The sequence below is a fragment of the Somniosus microcephalus genome, chromosome 19 (assembly GCF_052327205.1).
Source record: "Somniosus microcephalus isolate GS21.2 chromosome 19, FLI_Smic_1.0, whole genome shotgun sequence".
Lineage (NCBI taxonomy): Eukaryota > Metazoa > Chordata > Chondrichthyes > Squaliformes > Somniosidae > Somniosus > Somniosus microcephalus.
Genome location: NC_141005.1, coordinates 55,304,516 through 55,318,749, shown reverse-complemented (window position 1 = coordinate 55,318,749; position 14,234 = coordinate 55,304,516). Strand labels below are relative to the sequence as shown.

Here is a 14,234-nt window from a genome sequence, read left to right as displayed (position 1 = left end):
AGGTAATATCAGACTGATAATTTATGGTGCAATTACTTTGCAGACCTGCTGTTGTCAGGTAGTGAGGTAAATGAGATATCACTGCTGCCCCTGGATGGGCCTAGCCCACCTCAGGAGCTGGCCTCCTAGACGCCTCCAGAGGCAGTAGTTCAGGAGAAGCAACATAAATGGTCTGACAAAGCACTTAAATCTTCTCCCTTCCCCCAGTATAAATCAGATGAGTTCCACAGCACTGGCAGCCAAGATTATTAAAGAATCGTATCAGTGGCTCCACACTATAAATGTAACATTAGTAATGCAGATGCGTCAGATGAGTTGGGCTGTGGGTGAGTATCACGGCTCAGAAAATATTCCTTTCGGATAATCCCGAGCCCAAACAGAATGAGAACACGTTGCGTTTACAGACCACAATGTTGCCGCTGACGAGTATGTTTGACTGTCACTGGTTCGAATTCAGGGCCCTGACCCCATAGACTTCTATCCAAATCCACCCTTCCAGTAACTATAGAAACCTTTGGCCTCTGTACCAGTGTCTCTACATTCTGTTACCTAGTAACCTTCAGATGCTGTCTCGACATCTGCCAGTTCAAAATGTTCAGTATTTTATACTTTTATGTTTTTTACAACCTGAAGTGTCTGTGCATGGCGAGAATGAATTGAGGAATAAAAAAAATATAATCAGTGGGATTTGAGCTCAACCATGGCTGACTGGAGATGCAATTTTGTTAAAAAAATATATATACATATAGTACCAATTTTTAAAATGCTAACACTTTTCAATGATGTTCTCTGTTCTTTAAGAGAGACAGTCATGCTCGTGTACACACACTCTAACACTAACACAAACACACTAACGCACACATCTTAATTCTCTCCCTCATGAGCTGAAATTTTTGCCTGCAATTTATGTGGGACTTCTATCAAGCTCTCACTTTAACTTCAGCAGAAATCCTGGAGAAAACATGTAAATGGCCATTTACGCCATTTCTCCAGGCTTTCTGTCAAGGTTACAGCAGGAGATCTGGAGAACGCTGCGGAAATTATACCCTCCTATGATTTCACTCTCACGAGGCAGCACTGCTCCATTTTAGCTCTGTTCTGTCAGTTACTGCAGCAGATGATCCAGAGAGCTGAGCTGGGTGGATACATAGCACAGATGGCAGTGCATTGATGTCACTTCATCTGGCAGTTGCCTGGCTGCGGGTGGTAGTCTTCAAAAAGCAGGTTTCGGAGTGGTATTTTGGTTACACTTTCCTACATGGCTGACTCCGGATTTATCCAGCAATCTGCTGCTTCCAGCCAAGCTTCAGTTTCGCATCCAGCTGAGTCCAGAATAATGCAGTGTACTCTAGATCATTATCAAAAAATGTACTTTTTGCAACAAAAAAAATCCTCCAGTTTAAAATCATCGTAAACAAATCTGCAAATGAAATTCCAGAAAGCAACTTTCAATTCTTTTTGTGAATGTCAAAATGAAAGAGGTCAGTGATGACAGTGAATCACTTTCACACCTGTAATACTCCCAGTGTGCATGGGCCACATTCAGAGTAAAGTTCCCTTGACTTTGCCTCAACATTGCCCAATTAACTTTTAACCCTAAGAGCACCCTTGTTGCACCAGTGTGAGATTGCCATTTCCCACACCACGCTCTGAGAGTGAGGCGTGCAGCTCTGGACCAAGGTTTGCTGAATGATGGGCAGTTTTTGCGCTGTGGATTGCTGCCTGCTAGTAATTACATTTAAAGAGGTTCCAATCACGTTTCACGTAGAATCTGTCCAGCCAGAGAGGAGATTTTCATCTCATCAGTTTGGCCTGGATGTAAATCCACATCCCAGAGGTGAAAGAAAAGTGCACAAACTGACTGCAGCAGTTCAAGGCGGCTCACCACCACCTTCTCAAGGGCAACTAGGGATGGGCAATAAATGCTGGCCTTCCCAGTGACGAACATATCCCGAGAATGAATTAAAAAAACACACAGGGATGTTCAAAAGCTGTTATTTTATCACTACTGAGGGCTTATTGAGAGATGATGTGCAGTGGATTCTATGTTCAGTTCATATATTATACAATAATGTTGCTGTATGAGGCTAGTAATATATTAATAATCAAATGAGGCAATGGTAATGTTAGGTGTGTATTTTTGGACCCCCAGAGCCTGCAGGGAATGGATTACATGCAAATCAGTACAAACCGTTCCCCAGTGTTTGAGTTACACCCTCTACCTCCCTTGCAGCAATTTTAGGAACAGACCCACACCCCGGCTGTAAGGTAAATGAGGTGTAATGAGCACTGATCCGGTTGTTCTGGGTTTTAATTTTTAGGAAGAGCAGGAGCAGTGTTTGGCAATTCAGTTGGTCTGATGGTTCTAAGTTGGCTGAGCCAGTGCGCTCACTTAGAACTCCTGCTTCCAGCCTACAGCGTCCAGCTGTGTTTCTACCCCAGCTTCTCCAGTCTATCCACGTAACTGTAATCCCTCATCCCTGGAGCCATTCTAGTAAATCTCTTCTGTACCCTCTCCAAAACTTTCGCATCCTTCCTAAAGTGTGGTGTCCAGAATTGGACACAATACTCCAGCTGGGGCCGATCTGGTGTTTTATAGAAGTTTAGCATAACTTCCTGGCTCCTGTACTCTACGGGCAGGATTTTCATTGGGCCGTGGAGTCAGGATTGAAGGCGTGGGGTGGGGCGGGGCGGGGGGGTTAAAATCCCGAAATCAGGGGTCCCGACCCCATCCCGCATCCAAACTCACCTCCATGCCAGTTTCAAAGGAGGCGGGTACGCGCCCCGCACTGGGACCCGCCTACCCGAGGCAGGAAGGGATTAGTGCCAATTAACTGCCTGTTAATAGGTAGTTAACAGGCAGTTTTTAGCCTAATCCCTATTTTGAAGGTTGAAGTGTGGGATTCCCGACAGCTCCAAACCACGCCAAGTTAGAGGAGGCGGGCCGTCGGGTTGAAGGACTTGGAGGGGTCGAGATGTCGGTGTTCAGGTGAGTGATATGTGCATGAGTGCAAAGGTAAGTGTGTTTGGTGTGTCTAAAGTGATTAAAGAAGTTTAAATGACCTTTTCTTACCTTTTCAGCCTTCCTTCCTTTAGGTCCCGGGAGTCCCTCATCTCACCGGCACAGAAAGCAGAATGGCTGCGAACTGTCAAAAGTGACAGCCTTCAGCTTACTGTGCGGGAGAGATTTCTAACTGAGTCTGTGGAGAAGGACTCAGGTTAGAAGTAAGACTGTCAGTGTTTGACAGCTTCAAACAGCTGTGAAACACTGATATTTCATCTGTCAAAACCTCTTGACAGATGAAATTTCAGTCTGTGACATCACCTGTTGCCGGGTGGCCCTTAATTGGCCTGCTGAGCCCGCTGGGCGGGCTCAACAAGGTCAATCAAGTTAAAATCGCGTGGATTAGCTGCATCTCGATGGAGACGGGACTACAATCCCGAAAGTTGTAGTCCCGCCTCCTACCCGACTCCTGAATGAAAATCCTGCCCTATGCCTCTATTTATAAAGCTATTTACCTGCTTTGTTAACCTGTCCTGCCACCTTCAAAGATTTGTGCACAAACACCCCAGGTCTCTCTGTTCTTGCACTTCCTTTAACACTGTAACATTTAGCTTGTATTGTCTCTCCTCATACATCCTACCAAAATGTATCACCTCACACTTTTCTGCGTTGAATTTCATCTGCCATGTGTCCGCCCATTCCGCCAGCTTGTCTATGTCCTCTTGAAGTCTGTTACTATCTTCCTTAGTGATTACTGTACTTCCAAGTTTCGTGTCAACTGCAAATTTCAAAACTGTGCCCTGTACCCACAAGTCCAAGTCATTAATGTATATCAAAAACAGTAGTGGTCCTACTACTAAACCTTGGGGAACTCCACTGTATAACTCCCTCCAGTCCGAAAAACAGCCATTCACCACAACTCTCCATTTTCTATCCCTTAGCCAATTTTGTATCCAAGCTGCTACTGCCCCTTTTATCCCATGGGCTTCAATTTTGCTAACAAGCCTAGTATGTGGTACTTTATCAAAAGCCTATTTAAAGTCCATAAACACAACTTGTGCATCCTCCTCCCTTCGCCATTGATGACCGTGCCTTCAGTCGCCGTGGTCCCATGCTCTGGAATTCCTTCCCTAAAGCCCCCCACCCGCCACCCCCCCCCCCCACCACTTCACTGTCCTCCTTAAAACCCACCTCTCTGAGTAAGCTTTTGGTCACCCTCTCCCACCCCCTAATATCTCCTTCTTTGGCTCAGTATCCATTTCTTTGATTATGCCGCTGCGAAGCGCATTGGGATGTTTTCCAATGTTAAAGGTGCTACTTAATTTCAAATTGTTGTTAATTATCACATCATGGCATAAACACACGACATTTTGTTAACACCGAGTCGAATATGATGCAGAATAACATCAGTTAGCTGCATTGTCTCCCTTCCATCCACCCCCACCAATACGAGGACATGCTGGCATACTGGAAAATTCAGTTAAACTATGGAAGAAATCATGTTTGGTTTGTCATAACAAAAAATTACTAATGGCACAGGTTTAGCGATGCTAATATTTTTTGATATACCAGGATCACTTTTCAATGCTGCAAATATGCAGCGTGAAGTTTTACTGCTTGTTAAATCAGGGAAGCATAGTTTTGTACATGTACTTAAAACACGCACGTGGAGCTCTGTTCAGCAGGCTCCAATTAACTGAAATTTCTAATAATAGAAAAGAGTCAATCAGCTCACGTCTGTCATTAAAAACTCGACGGTTCATCAGACTGCCTGCAATCCTCTTGGATCTTTTGAGCTGGCTCTGTACCAGTTGCTGTTATACTACAGCTGATCCTCAGTGAAGCGCTTTGTGTGGCCACATCTTCGTAGTGACCTCACACTGTCAGGAAAAATACCAGACTGGTAGTTATACTGCAATTCTCCTGCTTATTTTGCAACACAAATTTTTTTTTAACAATACCACTTGGTAGCCACACAGTAGCATAGAATTACTTGTTGATATATCCCACAAATGGCTGCGGTCAGGGGGTTACTTTGGGTGACATACAGAACACAGGGAACTGGATATTCACTGATACTAACTGAACATTGTTCAATTGATTAGGCCCAAGAGATTTATTGGAGGATTGGGTTAGACGTTGCCTTTTCTCCTCTGAGACTCAGATTGATGGGGTGAAATAGTCCACATATACGTTCACACTGTAAGTTGTTTGCATCACAGCTGTACAGGAAATTTGCCGTGTGTTACAGAACTCCATATGATTTTGTGTTTGAAGTGGCACTGGACTGATTCTGGCTCCGAGATCACATTGTGGGACACTGGTATATTAATGCATAATGTGTTCATCTGAAATTCCTGCTTACACTATTAAAATGGAGGTGTTAATCTGCAATCTTCTTCAATGTGAAGTCAGCATGTCCCACAAATAAACTAGTGAGGTGAAACCATCACATCTGTGCTGACACAATTTATGCAGCAAAGGCATTTTGGTGTGGGGAGCAACTGGCTTCACTTAGAGAAATACCTACAATGTAACCTATCACTTGTCAATATGCCAGTGTGGATTAGTCCTTCCCGGCTTTGCTTCTGTGTAAGCAGGAGCAGCACTCTGAAAACAGGCAACTAAATTAGGACTGGCACGGTCTGATCAAACTTTCAAATAGGTGTAAAGGCTTCACTAAACACATGGAGCTTGACGCAGGGTAGGTAGGTAATAGAGAGGAGAATCCAAGCTAACTTGACATTTGAGGACTAATACCTGTATTAGGTTTTACTAATGTATTTTTATGATAGAGATTTTGTTAAATGATCTGAAACGATTCTCAAGCCGTAAGTAGTGGTTCTTATTCTCCAGTGCTCCTGTACATGTGCAGCACATGCACTTCATAAGGTGATGTTTGGCTCTTGCCTCCAAGTCAGAAGGTTGTGTTGTTTGTGGGACTTTGTGTACAAATTGGCTGTCAAATTTGCCTACAAGTAACGACATCTTTAAAGTAATTCACTGGCTGTAAATTGCTGAGGACATGAAAGGTGCTATATAAATGCAAGCCTTGCTTTCTTTTAGTACTGGGGAAGAGGGGACCCTGGGAGAAGAGGAGAGTGAGTCAGCACATTGTTATTTCAACAATTTGCATTCCTATAGCAACCCTCATATCGAAGAATGCCTTCGAACATTTAACCAGAGGGAGAGGAGGCTGCGGATGGGAGAGGGAAAAGATTGAAGGGGTTAAGGGCAACTAAAAGTTTAATTGAAGAGATCAAATTTTAGAGGACCTTGAAGGAAGGGCGAGAAATAGCAGTGATTTAGGGGAGAGCGCTTCAAAGCACAGGAGCATAGTGACTGATAGATCAACAGCTGATAGTGCTTGCTGCAGAAATGTCTCACCCGACAGTGCTGCAACACCATCTCATCTTCCCAATGGTTTGACTATGCAATATCCAACATACATTATTAATGCTTTTCTGAGAATACTCTGAGATCATCATATCCTATCTATTCAATAAATCAGTAATCATAGACTTTACATAGAGGGACCAGTTGTACAGGGAGTCAGAGTAAAACATTCAACCTCCATAACTTCAAACTTCTGAATAGTTACTAATAGGTCTCGATAAAGGATACACAAGCACACACACACAGATAGTCAATACACCAAGAATCTTCACAACTGAAATGAATGCCCCGAGGTGGGTAAAGATTTGATCAAAGAAAACACTGAAGGAACAAATGGGGTTGGGGCGGTGCTTACTGTTTTGTGGCTATACGGTAATGCACCAGAAATGGTAATGCGAGAAAAATAGAAAAGACTATTTTTGATATCTAAGAAACTAAGAAGGCTTTAAAACAGGGACTGTTAGGCAGTAAAGCAAGTCTCTGTGACATTTTGCTAACTTGTCCTGCAGCACTATTTTCTACAGTGGAAGCAGCATGTAAAACAAAGTATTGCAGTGCCCCTCACTGGCCATTGGCAGCATCACATCTGCTATACTGTACAGTATGAAGGAGTTGGAATCAACGGCAAAATAAAACCATTTTTCAATTCCTCATTTCGTGCAATACGATCATTTAGATTTGTGTCTGATCAGGGTTGGATTTTTTTTCATCTAAAGAAAGTTGTGATTGGGTCGACTAGGCCTGTATTCACTAGAGTTTAGAAGAATGAGGCGGCATCTCATTGAAACTTATGAAATTCTGACAGGGCGAGACAGACTGGATGCAGGGAGGATGTTTCCCCTGGCTGGTGGGTCTAGAACGAGGGGTCACAGTCTCAGGATGCAGGGTAGGACATTTAGGACTGAGATGAGGAGACATTTCTTCCCTCAGAGGGTGGTGAACCTGTGGAATTCTCTACCACAGAAGGCTGTGGAGCCCAAGTCACTGAATATATTTAAGAAGGAGATAGATAGATTTCTAGACATAAAAGGCATCAAGGGGTATGGGGAGAGAGCGGGAATATGGTATTGAGATAGAGGATCAGCCATGATCATATTGAATGGCGGAGCAGGCTTGACGGGCCGAATGGCCTACTCCTGCTCCTATTTTTCTATGTTTCTATAAAATTCAGATTTTATATACAGTCACCTTTTTGTGTTACAAAAGCAAAATACTGCGGATGCTGGAAATCTGAAATAAAACCTTTTTGTGTTGCTGGGACACAGATCAATATGGTCCAAAAAAAAATTTTTCTCTTGCAATTTCTGCTTCCTTGAACAGGTTAATGTTCAAATGTTACTCTTATCGCAGCAGTGCATTTCTCTCTCCCCTCCCCCCAACTTTATCTCCTCTGCTGAAGGTAGTGATTCGGGTTTGGGATTTGGTTCAACGGACATTTGCCATCTCACCCGGGTGGTCACTCCTCGCAGGCAAGGGTAGACAATGAGTGCCAGGCGATGAAGTGAACACAGGAGGGCCTTGTAGCCAATCCTTGCCGTCACCTCACATCCACGCACATACGCACTCTCCAGTACAGGTCACTTGACAGTGGCCAGGAATGGGAACCTTCTCTGAATTCTCCCTTCTTTAGTTTGAAGCTATTTCTGGCACCCGTCCCAGCTTGATTACCTAACTCAGCACAGACTACGGAATTGAACCTGGGACTTCCCTGGTCTTTAAGGCTCAGTTCTACACCAGACAGCACATTTACCAACTAAGTTTATTGTGTCATATCAGTGGATGCTGTACACAAAATATCTGCTTCCAACTTCAATTTTGGAAAGATAAAATATACCAAGAGTGCCCTTGAAATGCTGATTAGTGTCCAATTATTCCATTTAAATTAGACTGTGTGACAAGCTCAGTCAAATGCTTTTTCTCTTTAACTCTGTTGCTGTGCTCAAGTATACTGAAGCATAATGAGGATAATACCTGCACAAAACTAGCCAATAGAGCACCAGACTAAACTGAATAAGTTACTATTAAATATATTTTTCAATAAACAAAAGTAACAAATAACCTCAGAGAAAATATTTAGTTTTCATAATCATTATGGTCTGTGGGCAATGCTCCATCAGTATCAAGGCACAGCATCAGTTAGATCGCAAGTGAAATGCCTTAACTGCAACCTCAAAAGCATACCCATCCATTGTACCAGTGTAGTATTTTAATTGCCCACACAAGACTCTCCTAATGACACTGCCAGTCTATGGGTTTAATCTCCTCTGTGCACTATGAATTCATTGATAACATGTTCACCGACATTCCTGTCTTACTATTTTTACACAGTCATTAACCTAGATAAAACAAATGGCTGAACAATGGTGCTTAAACAGCAGCCATAACATTTACATAAACACGTTAATTGTGCATTAATAACTCATCAAGGAAATTAAACCCATTACTGTCAATTAGTGGCAATTTTGTGCTGGGGCCTTACACCTATGTTGGTCCTTACAGCCGCAGAGAGGGAGCCTTTCAGCCCAGCAGTACAAGCTGAACTCAAACAACTCCTGGAGTTGTAAAAATGGTATCGAACTCACTGATATATCCACTTTAAGGTGGTTTCAATGACTATTAAAATGCTGAAGTCTCCGTATAGTCTGTAACATACGTAACATTTGATAACTGATCAAATCACACTCACAGTCGGATACTGGCTCCTCTTCCTCTTGGTCCTGTTTGTTTAGGGTGAGCGAGCTGCTTGTTGTGGAGTCATTGTCCGGAGTCTCAGAAACGGACTCTAAAACCAGTGCCGGAGTCCCTGCTCCTAGGTCATCGGAGCTGGTGATCACTGAAGAGGCACTGTCATGGACTGGGGTCATATTGGCACGTGATATATTTGCAAAAGAGGTTCTTCTAGGTCGTAATGATGTCCTGCGCAGGACCCTTAGGGCAGGTTTTTTGAACTAAAAAACAAATGTATAAAGGAAATAATTCCACTTGCATATAGACACATAAGCACATACACACGCTGTATGGAGGCTGCATAAACTCAATTAGGGCACTTGCTGTCAGCTGAGAGAGAAGACTTTGATCCCATTGGTCTGGACTTGATTCAAACATAACTCCCAGAGGTTAAAGGACAGCATTTTTTAAAGAGAACAATGTGCTGTGCAAAGCTTGGTATTATACTGCTGTCCTGCACTGCTCAAGGGAGGTCAGAGGAACATTTTTAGCCCTACATTTGCAGAGAATATGCAGCTGACCTTTACTTTATATGCTGACCAAAAAAAGTACAAATTTCACAATTAGAAACCGACGTGAAAAGTAAAATTTAGGATTGGCAATCATTTATTTCCCCCACTTTTATGCAGCGGAGCTTCATAGTAGGTCAAAAGATCCATGCCGGGCTGCTAATCAATTGATCCTAGGGTCCAGGCCAACATTCCTCCTAACCATCACAATCAAAGACAGCCCTCAATGTGGAAGTCCCATTTGCAAAATGACACAGGCCACAACTTCAACAGTTTGCCATCAGAATTTTTTTTATCACAACAAGCAACTGATGGCATTTCAAAAATAAACACAACATAACAGCCATGTGACTACTTGTGCAGTATCTTCCTCTTACGCGTGCACCAACGTGGTGCTTCCCCTGTGGCTTCAGCAGATATGGAGGCCTCTTGCTCACTCTCTTGCTGCTCCTGTCTCGACACCTTTGGCGGCTGTCCTCTGGGGTTGTGAACCTGTGAGGGCTCGGCAACAGTCTGCTGCTCCTGTGGCAGTGCAGGGGATCAGACCCCCATCTCAGTTGGGTGAGGACTCTGGTGAGGCTCTGACCGAGGGCTTTGCAGTGGCATGGTCGTGTGAGCGCTTGGAGAGGAGCCCCCACTTCCTTGTTGTCTGCCACCAACATCCCTCTCATGGGTCAGCCCCACTTCAGAGCTAGCAAGTGGCTTGACAGCACCTTGCTGCACTTTAGGGGGACCATGAGGACCTGTTTCTGCACTGGAAGTCCTACTCCAGAGGACTTCCATGAAGGTCTGGTTTCTATGCTCAATAGCTGACCATCACTCCTAAAGAGATGCCAGTCTATTCTGAACAATGACCATGTTTTCAACACTCTGGCGACTTAGCTCCTCTATGGCCGTAGCCATCCTCTCCTCTACCGTAGCCATCCTTTCCACGGAGGTTGCCATCCTTTCCGTGGTGATGCGTTCATGCACCAATGCCTCCACAAAGGCTCTGCTCATGTTCGCGATGGACTCCTCCATTCGCTCCACACTCGCAGCGACCCTAGAGACAAAACCTGCCAGAGACTCCTGCACCTGTTCCTGGAGTTCCAGCACCACTCTCCTTCTGGATGGACCCGGAGGCACAGTGTTGACATGCAGCTAAGCCGAGCTGGCAGAGTCCTGCGCCCTCCAATGAGGACTCTCCACTGCTGTCCCTGTCTTCACCATCTGCTGATGCTCACTTGTGAGCTGTGATACACCAGGTGACAACGCTACTCTATCTCGCGAAGGTCCCACCGAGGTGTGAGTGTCTGCGCTAGTGCTGGGTGCGCTGAATTCTGTTGACGCTGCGCCCTCAGAGGTTGCAGCTTCCTCTGAGGAGTCTTGAAGCTCAGTCTGTTCCTCTTGGACAGTGGGGACAGGGGCTGTTGATGGTCCTGTGGGGGAGTAAAGAGTTAGAGATGTGAGGTAAATGTTGCATGCCCATTGAATTGTGCAGATGTTCATAAGTCAATCTGTTAGAGCATCAGATTCATTATCAGTGACTCATGCAATGTCAATGATAGAGATGCCAAACTATTCTGTCACCAGCTTGCTGTGATGCGCCCGTCTGTCCGTCTCCCACTTGCGAATCTTCCTCGACACCGGCAATTTCTAGGGCCGTCTCCTCCGAGGTGGTGAGCTGGGCTACTGAGGGTGGTCCTCCTCCTGATATGGCTCTTTCCCTCTTATTGTGCACTCTCTTTTCCTGCAATGAGGGACAAAAGTGGAGTTTGAGTGAGAATGACGGAGTGAGTGTAGAGAATCCATAGCATAGATGCTTAGAAGGAGACAAAGGGCCCTCCTCCCTGTGTGTTGTAAGTAGTTGTTGTCATGGCATCACAGTGATAGGAAGTGTGAGGGCTGCATGGTCGAATAGTTAAGTGAATGTGACCATAGAGAGAGAGTGAATGGGTAAGGGTGCAGGGATGTAAGTGTCAAGTGGGGTGTGGAGGAAGAGGTTGGCAAAGCAGAGTACTGGTGAGGAGAGGCGATGGGGATCAGATTGAGGGTGTTGGGAAAGTCATACTCACTTTTCCTGTGCGGAGAAGGTCATGAAACCTCTTCCTGCACTGCAGCCAGGTTCTGCGGATCAGCGAAATGGAGCTGACCTCCTGGGCCACTTGCAGCCACGCAGCTTTAGTCTGCTGGGGAGGCTTTTTCCTCCCTGAGGAAGGGAAGAGCACCTCCTTATTTGATCTTGCTCCCTCCACCAGAGCTTGGAGGGAGGCCTCATCGAACCGTGGAGCACACTTTGGCCTACTGCTGGACGTAGTTGCTGAATGAAGCGATCACAGCAATGGGCATAAAGTTTAAAGTCGCCAGAAGAAGCAAGGCTGCTTGCAGGCCGTAAATCCAGCAGCATCAATGACATCATCGGAGGCGACTTTCTGTATGAAAAGACTCATTGGGTCAGGGGTTCCCACACGCTGGAAATCAAGTGCCCAATTAGGGGAAAATCGCACTTTTTCCCACATCACACTGGAGTCGGGGTCCTGACACGAAAACCACCTGTCACGCCCCCAGCCCGCCCCAATGGTAAAATCGAGCCCAGTGACTTTTGGGTGTTTGAGCGCTCCCTCAGTATTGTATTGAAAGGTCGCCTTGATTTTATTTGCTCAAATCCTGGCATGGGCCTTGAACCAACAACCTTTGGACTCAAAAGGGAAAAGAGCTACTGACTGAGCCAGGCTAACAGTTAAATATAATTTACTACAAAAAGATTTAACGTATAACAGTGCGACCTACACAGTCATTTCCTAGGTGAGGTATTTCAACAATAAGATAAACTTAGTCAGCAAAAATAGACACAGTGGTGCCAGTGTAGATAGCTTGGTATCCAGTACCAGCACTAACAAGGAGGTCAATCCAACAACAATGCCACTTTCTACAATGCTATAAGGAAAGGCTGACTGCTTTACCTTGGGCTGTGTTATGAACTGTTCCCACTTTGTTTCTATGGATTTATCTTTATTGATTTTCCTTGCTGTATTTTTCATTCCACCTGGATCTCTAAGCAGAAAAAAAGGGGGAATTAAAGTTACTCAGGAGGCGGAGGTGGTTCTGAATGAAGCATTGAAGCAACGCGCAATGACTGATGCAGAGCGCACCCCCCCCCCCCCACACCTTATGTTTAAAAACATAAATATTCAGCTTCTGTTATCACCCTCATAAACAGAACAAAGAGGCTGCAACAGCCAGGTGCTCCCTGCAGCCCAGTTAGATGTGGGTCCACACTGAGGTGGGAGTCTCTGGCTGCATTTTGAGCTGAGTTGCAGAGTTTTTTGTCATGCTCTTGGCACATCAATTGCACTTAGTAATGGGAGATTATAGCTTAGAGGAGTATAACTGACAACAGATACACAGTTCTCCCACTGTTGATAGCACTCTCAAATGTAAAGAGTGCAACTTTCAAAGCTCCAACTGAACCGGAGAATCACTTTCCAGTGGCTCTGAGGAGCTGCTACTCCATTAACGGTCCCCTGTGCCTCTAAACATGCAGAGCTGGTTTGACATGTCTTGCGCATCAATCTCCAATTGACTTAAGAACATAAGAAATAGGAGCAGGAGTAGGCCATTTGGCCCCTCGAGCCTGCTCCGCCATTCAATAAAATCATGGCTGATCTTGGGCTCAAAGCCACTTCCCTGCCCGCTCCCCATAACCCTTTACTCCCTTATCTTGCAAAAATCTGTCTATCTCCATCTTAAATGTATTAATGACCCAGCCTCCACGGCTCTCTGGGGCAGAGAATTCCACAGATTTACAACCCTCAGAGAAGAAATTCCTCCTCATCTCAGTTCTAAAAGGGTGACCCTTTATTCTTAAACTGTGCCCCCATGTTCTAGATTTCCCCACGAGGGGAAACATCCTCTCAGCATCTACCTTGTCGAGCCCCCTCAGTATCTTATATGTTTCAATAAGATCACCTCTCATTCTTCTAAATTCCAATGAGTATAGGCCCAACCTGCTCAACCTTTCCTCATAAGTCAACCCCCTCATCTCTGGAATTAACCTAGTGAATCGTCTCTGAGCTGCCTCCAATGCAAGTATATCCTTCCTTAAATAAGGAGACCAAAACTGTACACAGTACTCAAGGTGTGGTCTCACCAATACCCTGTACAGTTGTAGCAGGACTTCCCTGCTTTTATACTCCAACCCCCTTGCAATAAAGGCCAACATTCATTTGCCTTTTTGATTACTTGCTGTACTGCATGCTAACTTTTTGTGTTTCATGCACAAGGACCCCCAGGTCCCTCTGAACTGTAGCATTTTGTAATCTCTCTCCATTTAAATAATAATTTGCTTTTTTATTTTTCCTGCCAAAGTGTATAACCTCGCACTTTCCCACATTATACTCCATCTGCCAAATGTTTGCCCACTCACCTAGCCTGCCTATATCCCTTTGCAGATTCGTTGAGTCCTCTGCCAACTTGCTTTCCCACCCATCTTTGTATCATCCGCAAACTTGGCTACATTACATTAATGGCTTGGATGAAGGGACCGAGTGTAAATTGTAAATAGTTGAGGCCCGAGCACCGATCCCTGTGGCACCCCACTAGTTACCTTTTGCCAACCG

The 14,234-nt window shown here is 44.8% G+C and overlaps 1 protein-coding gene across 1 annotated transcript in view; it reads right to left on the bottom strand.

Moving 5' to 3' along the window:
- The window catches only part of LOC147104449 (coiled-coil domain-containing protein 60-like), a 121,008-nt gene that overhangs the window by 44,230 nt on the left and 62,544 nt on the right, over nucleotides 1–14,234 (bottom strand). Inside the window, exons 8-9 of the mRNA XM_085962185.1 lie at nucleotides 12,579–12,669; nucleotides 9,087–9,348 (exon numbers count right to left, since the gene is read on the bottom strand). Of these exons, the coding sequence (XP_085818311.1) occupies nucleotides 9,087–9,348; nucleotides 12,579–12,669 (353 nt within the window). The remainder of the gene's footprint in view (nucleotides 1–9,086; nucleotides 9,349–12,578; nucleotides 12,670–14,234) is intronic.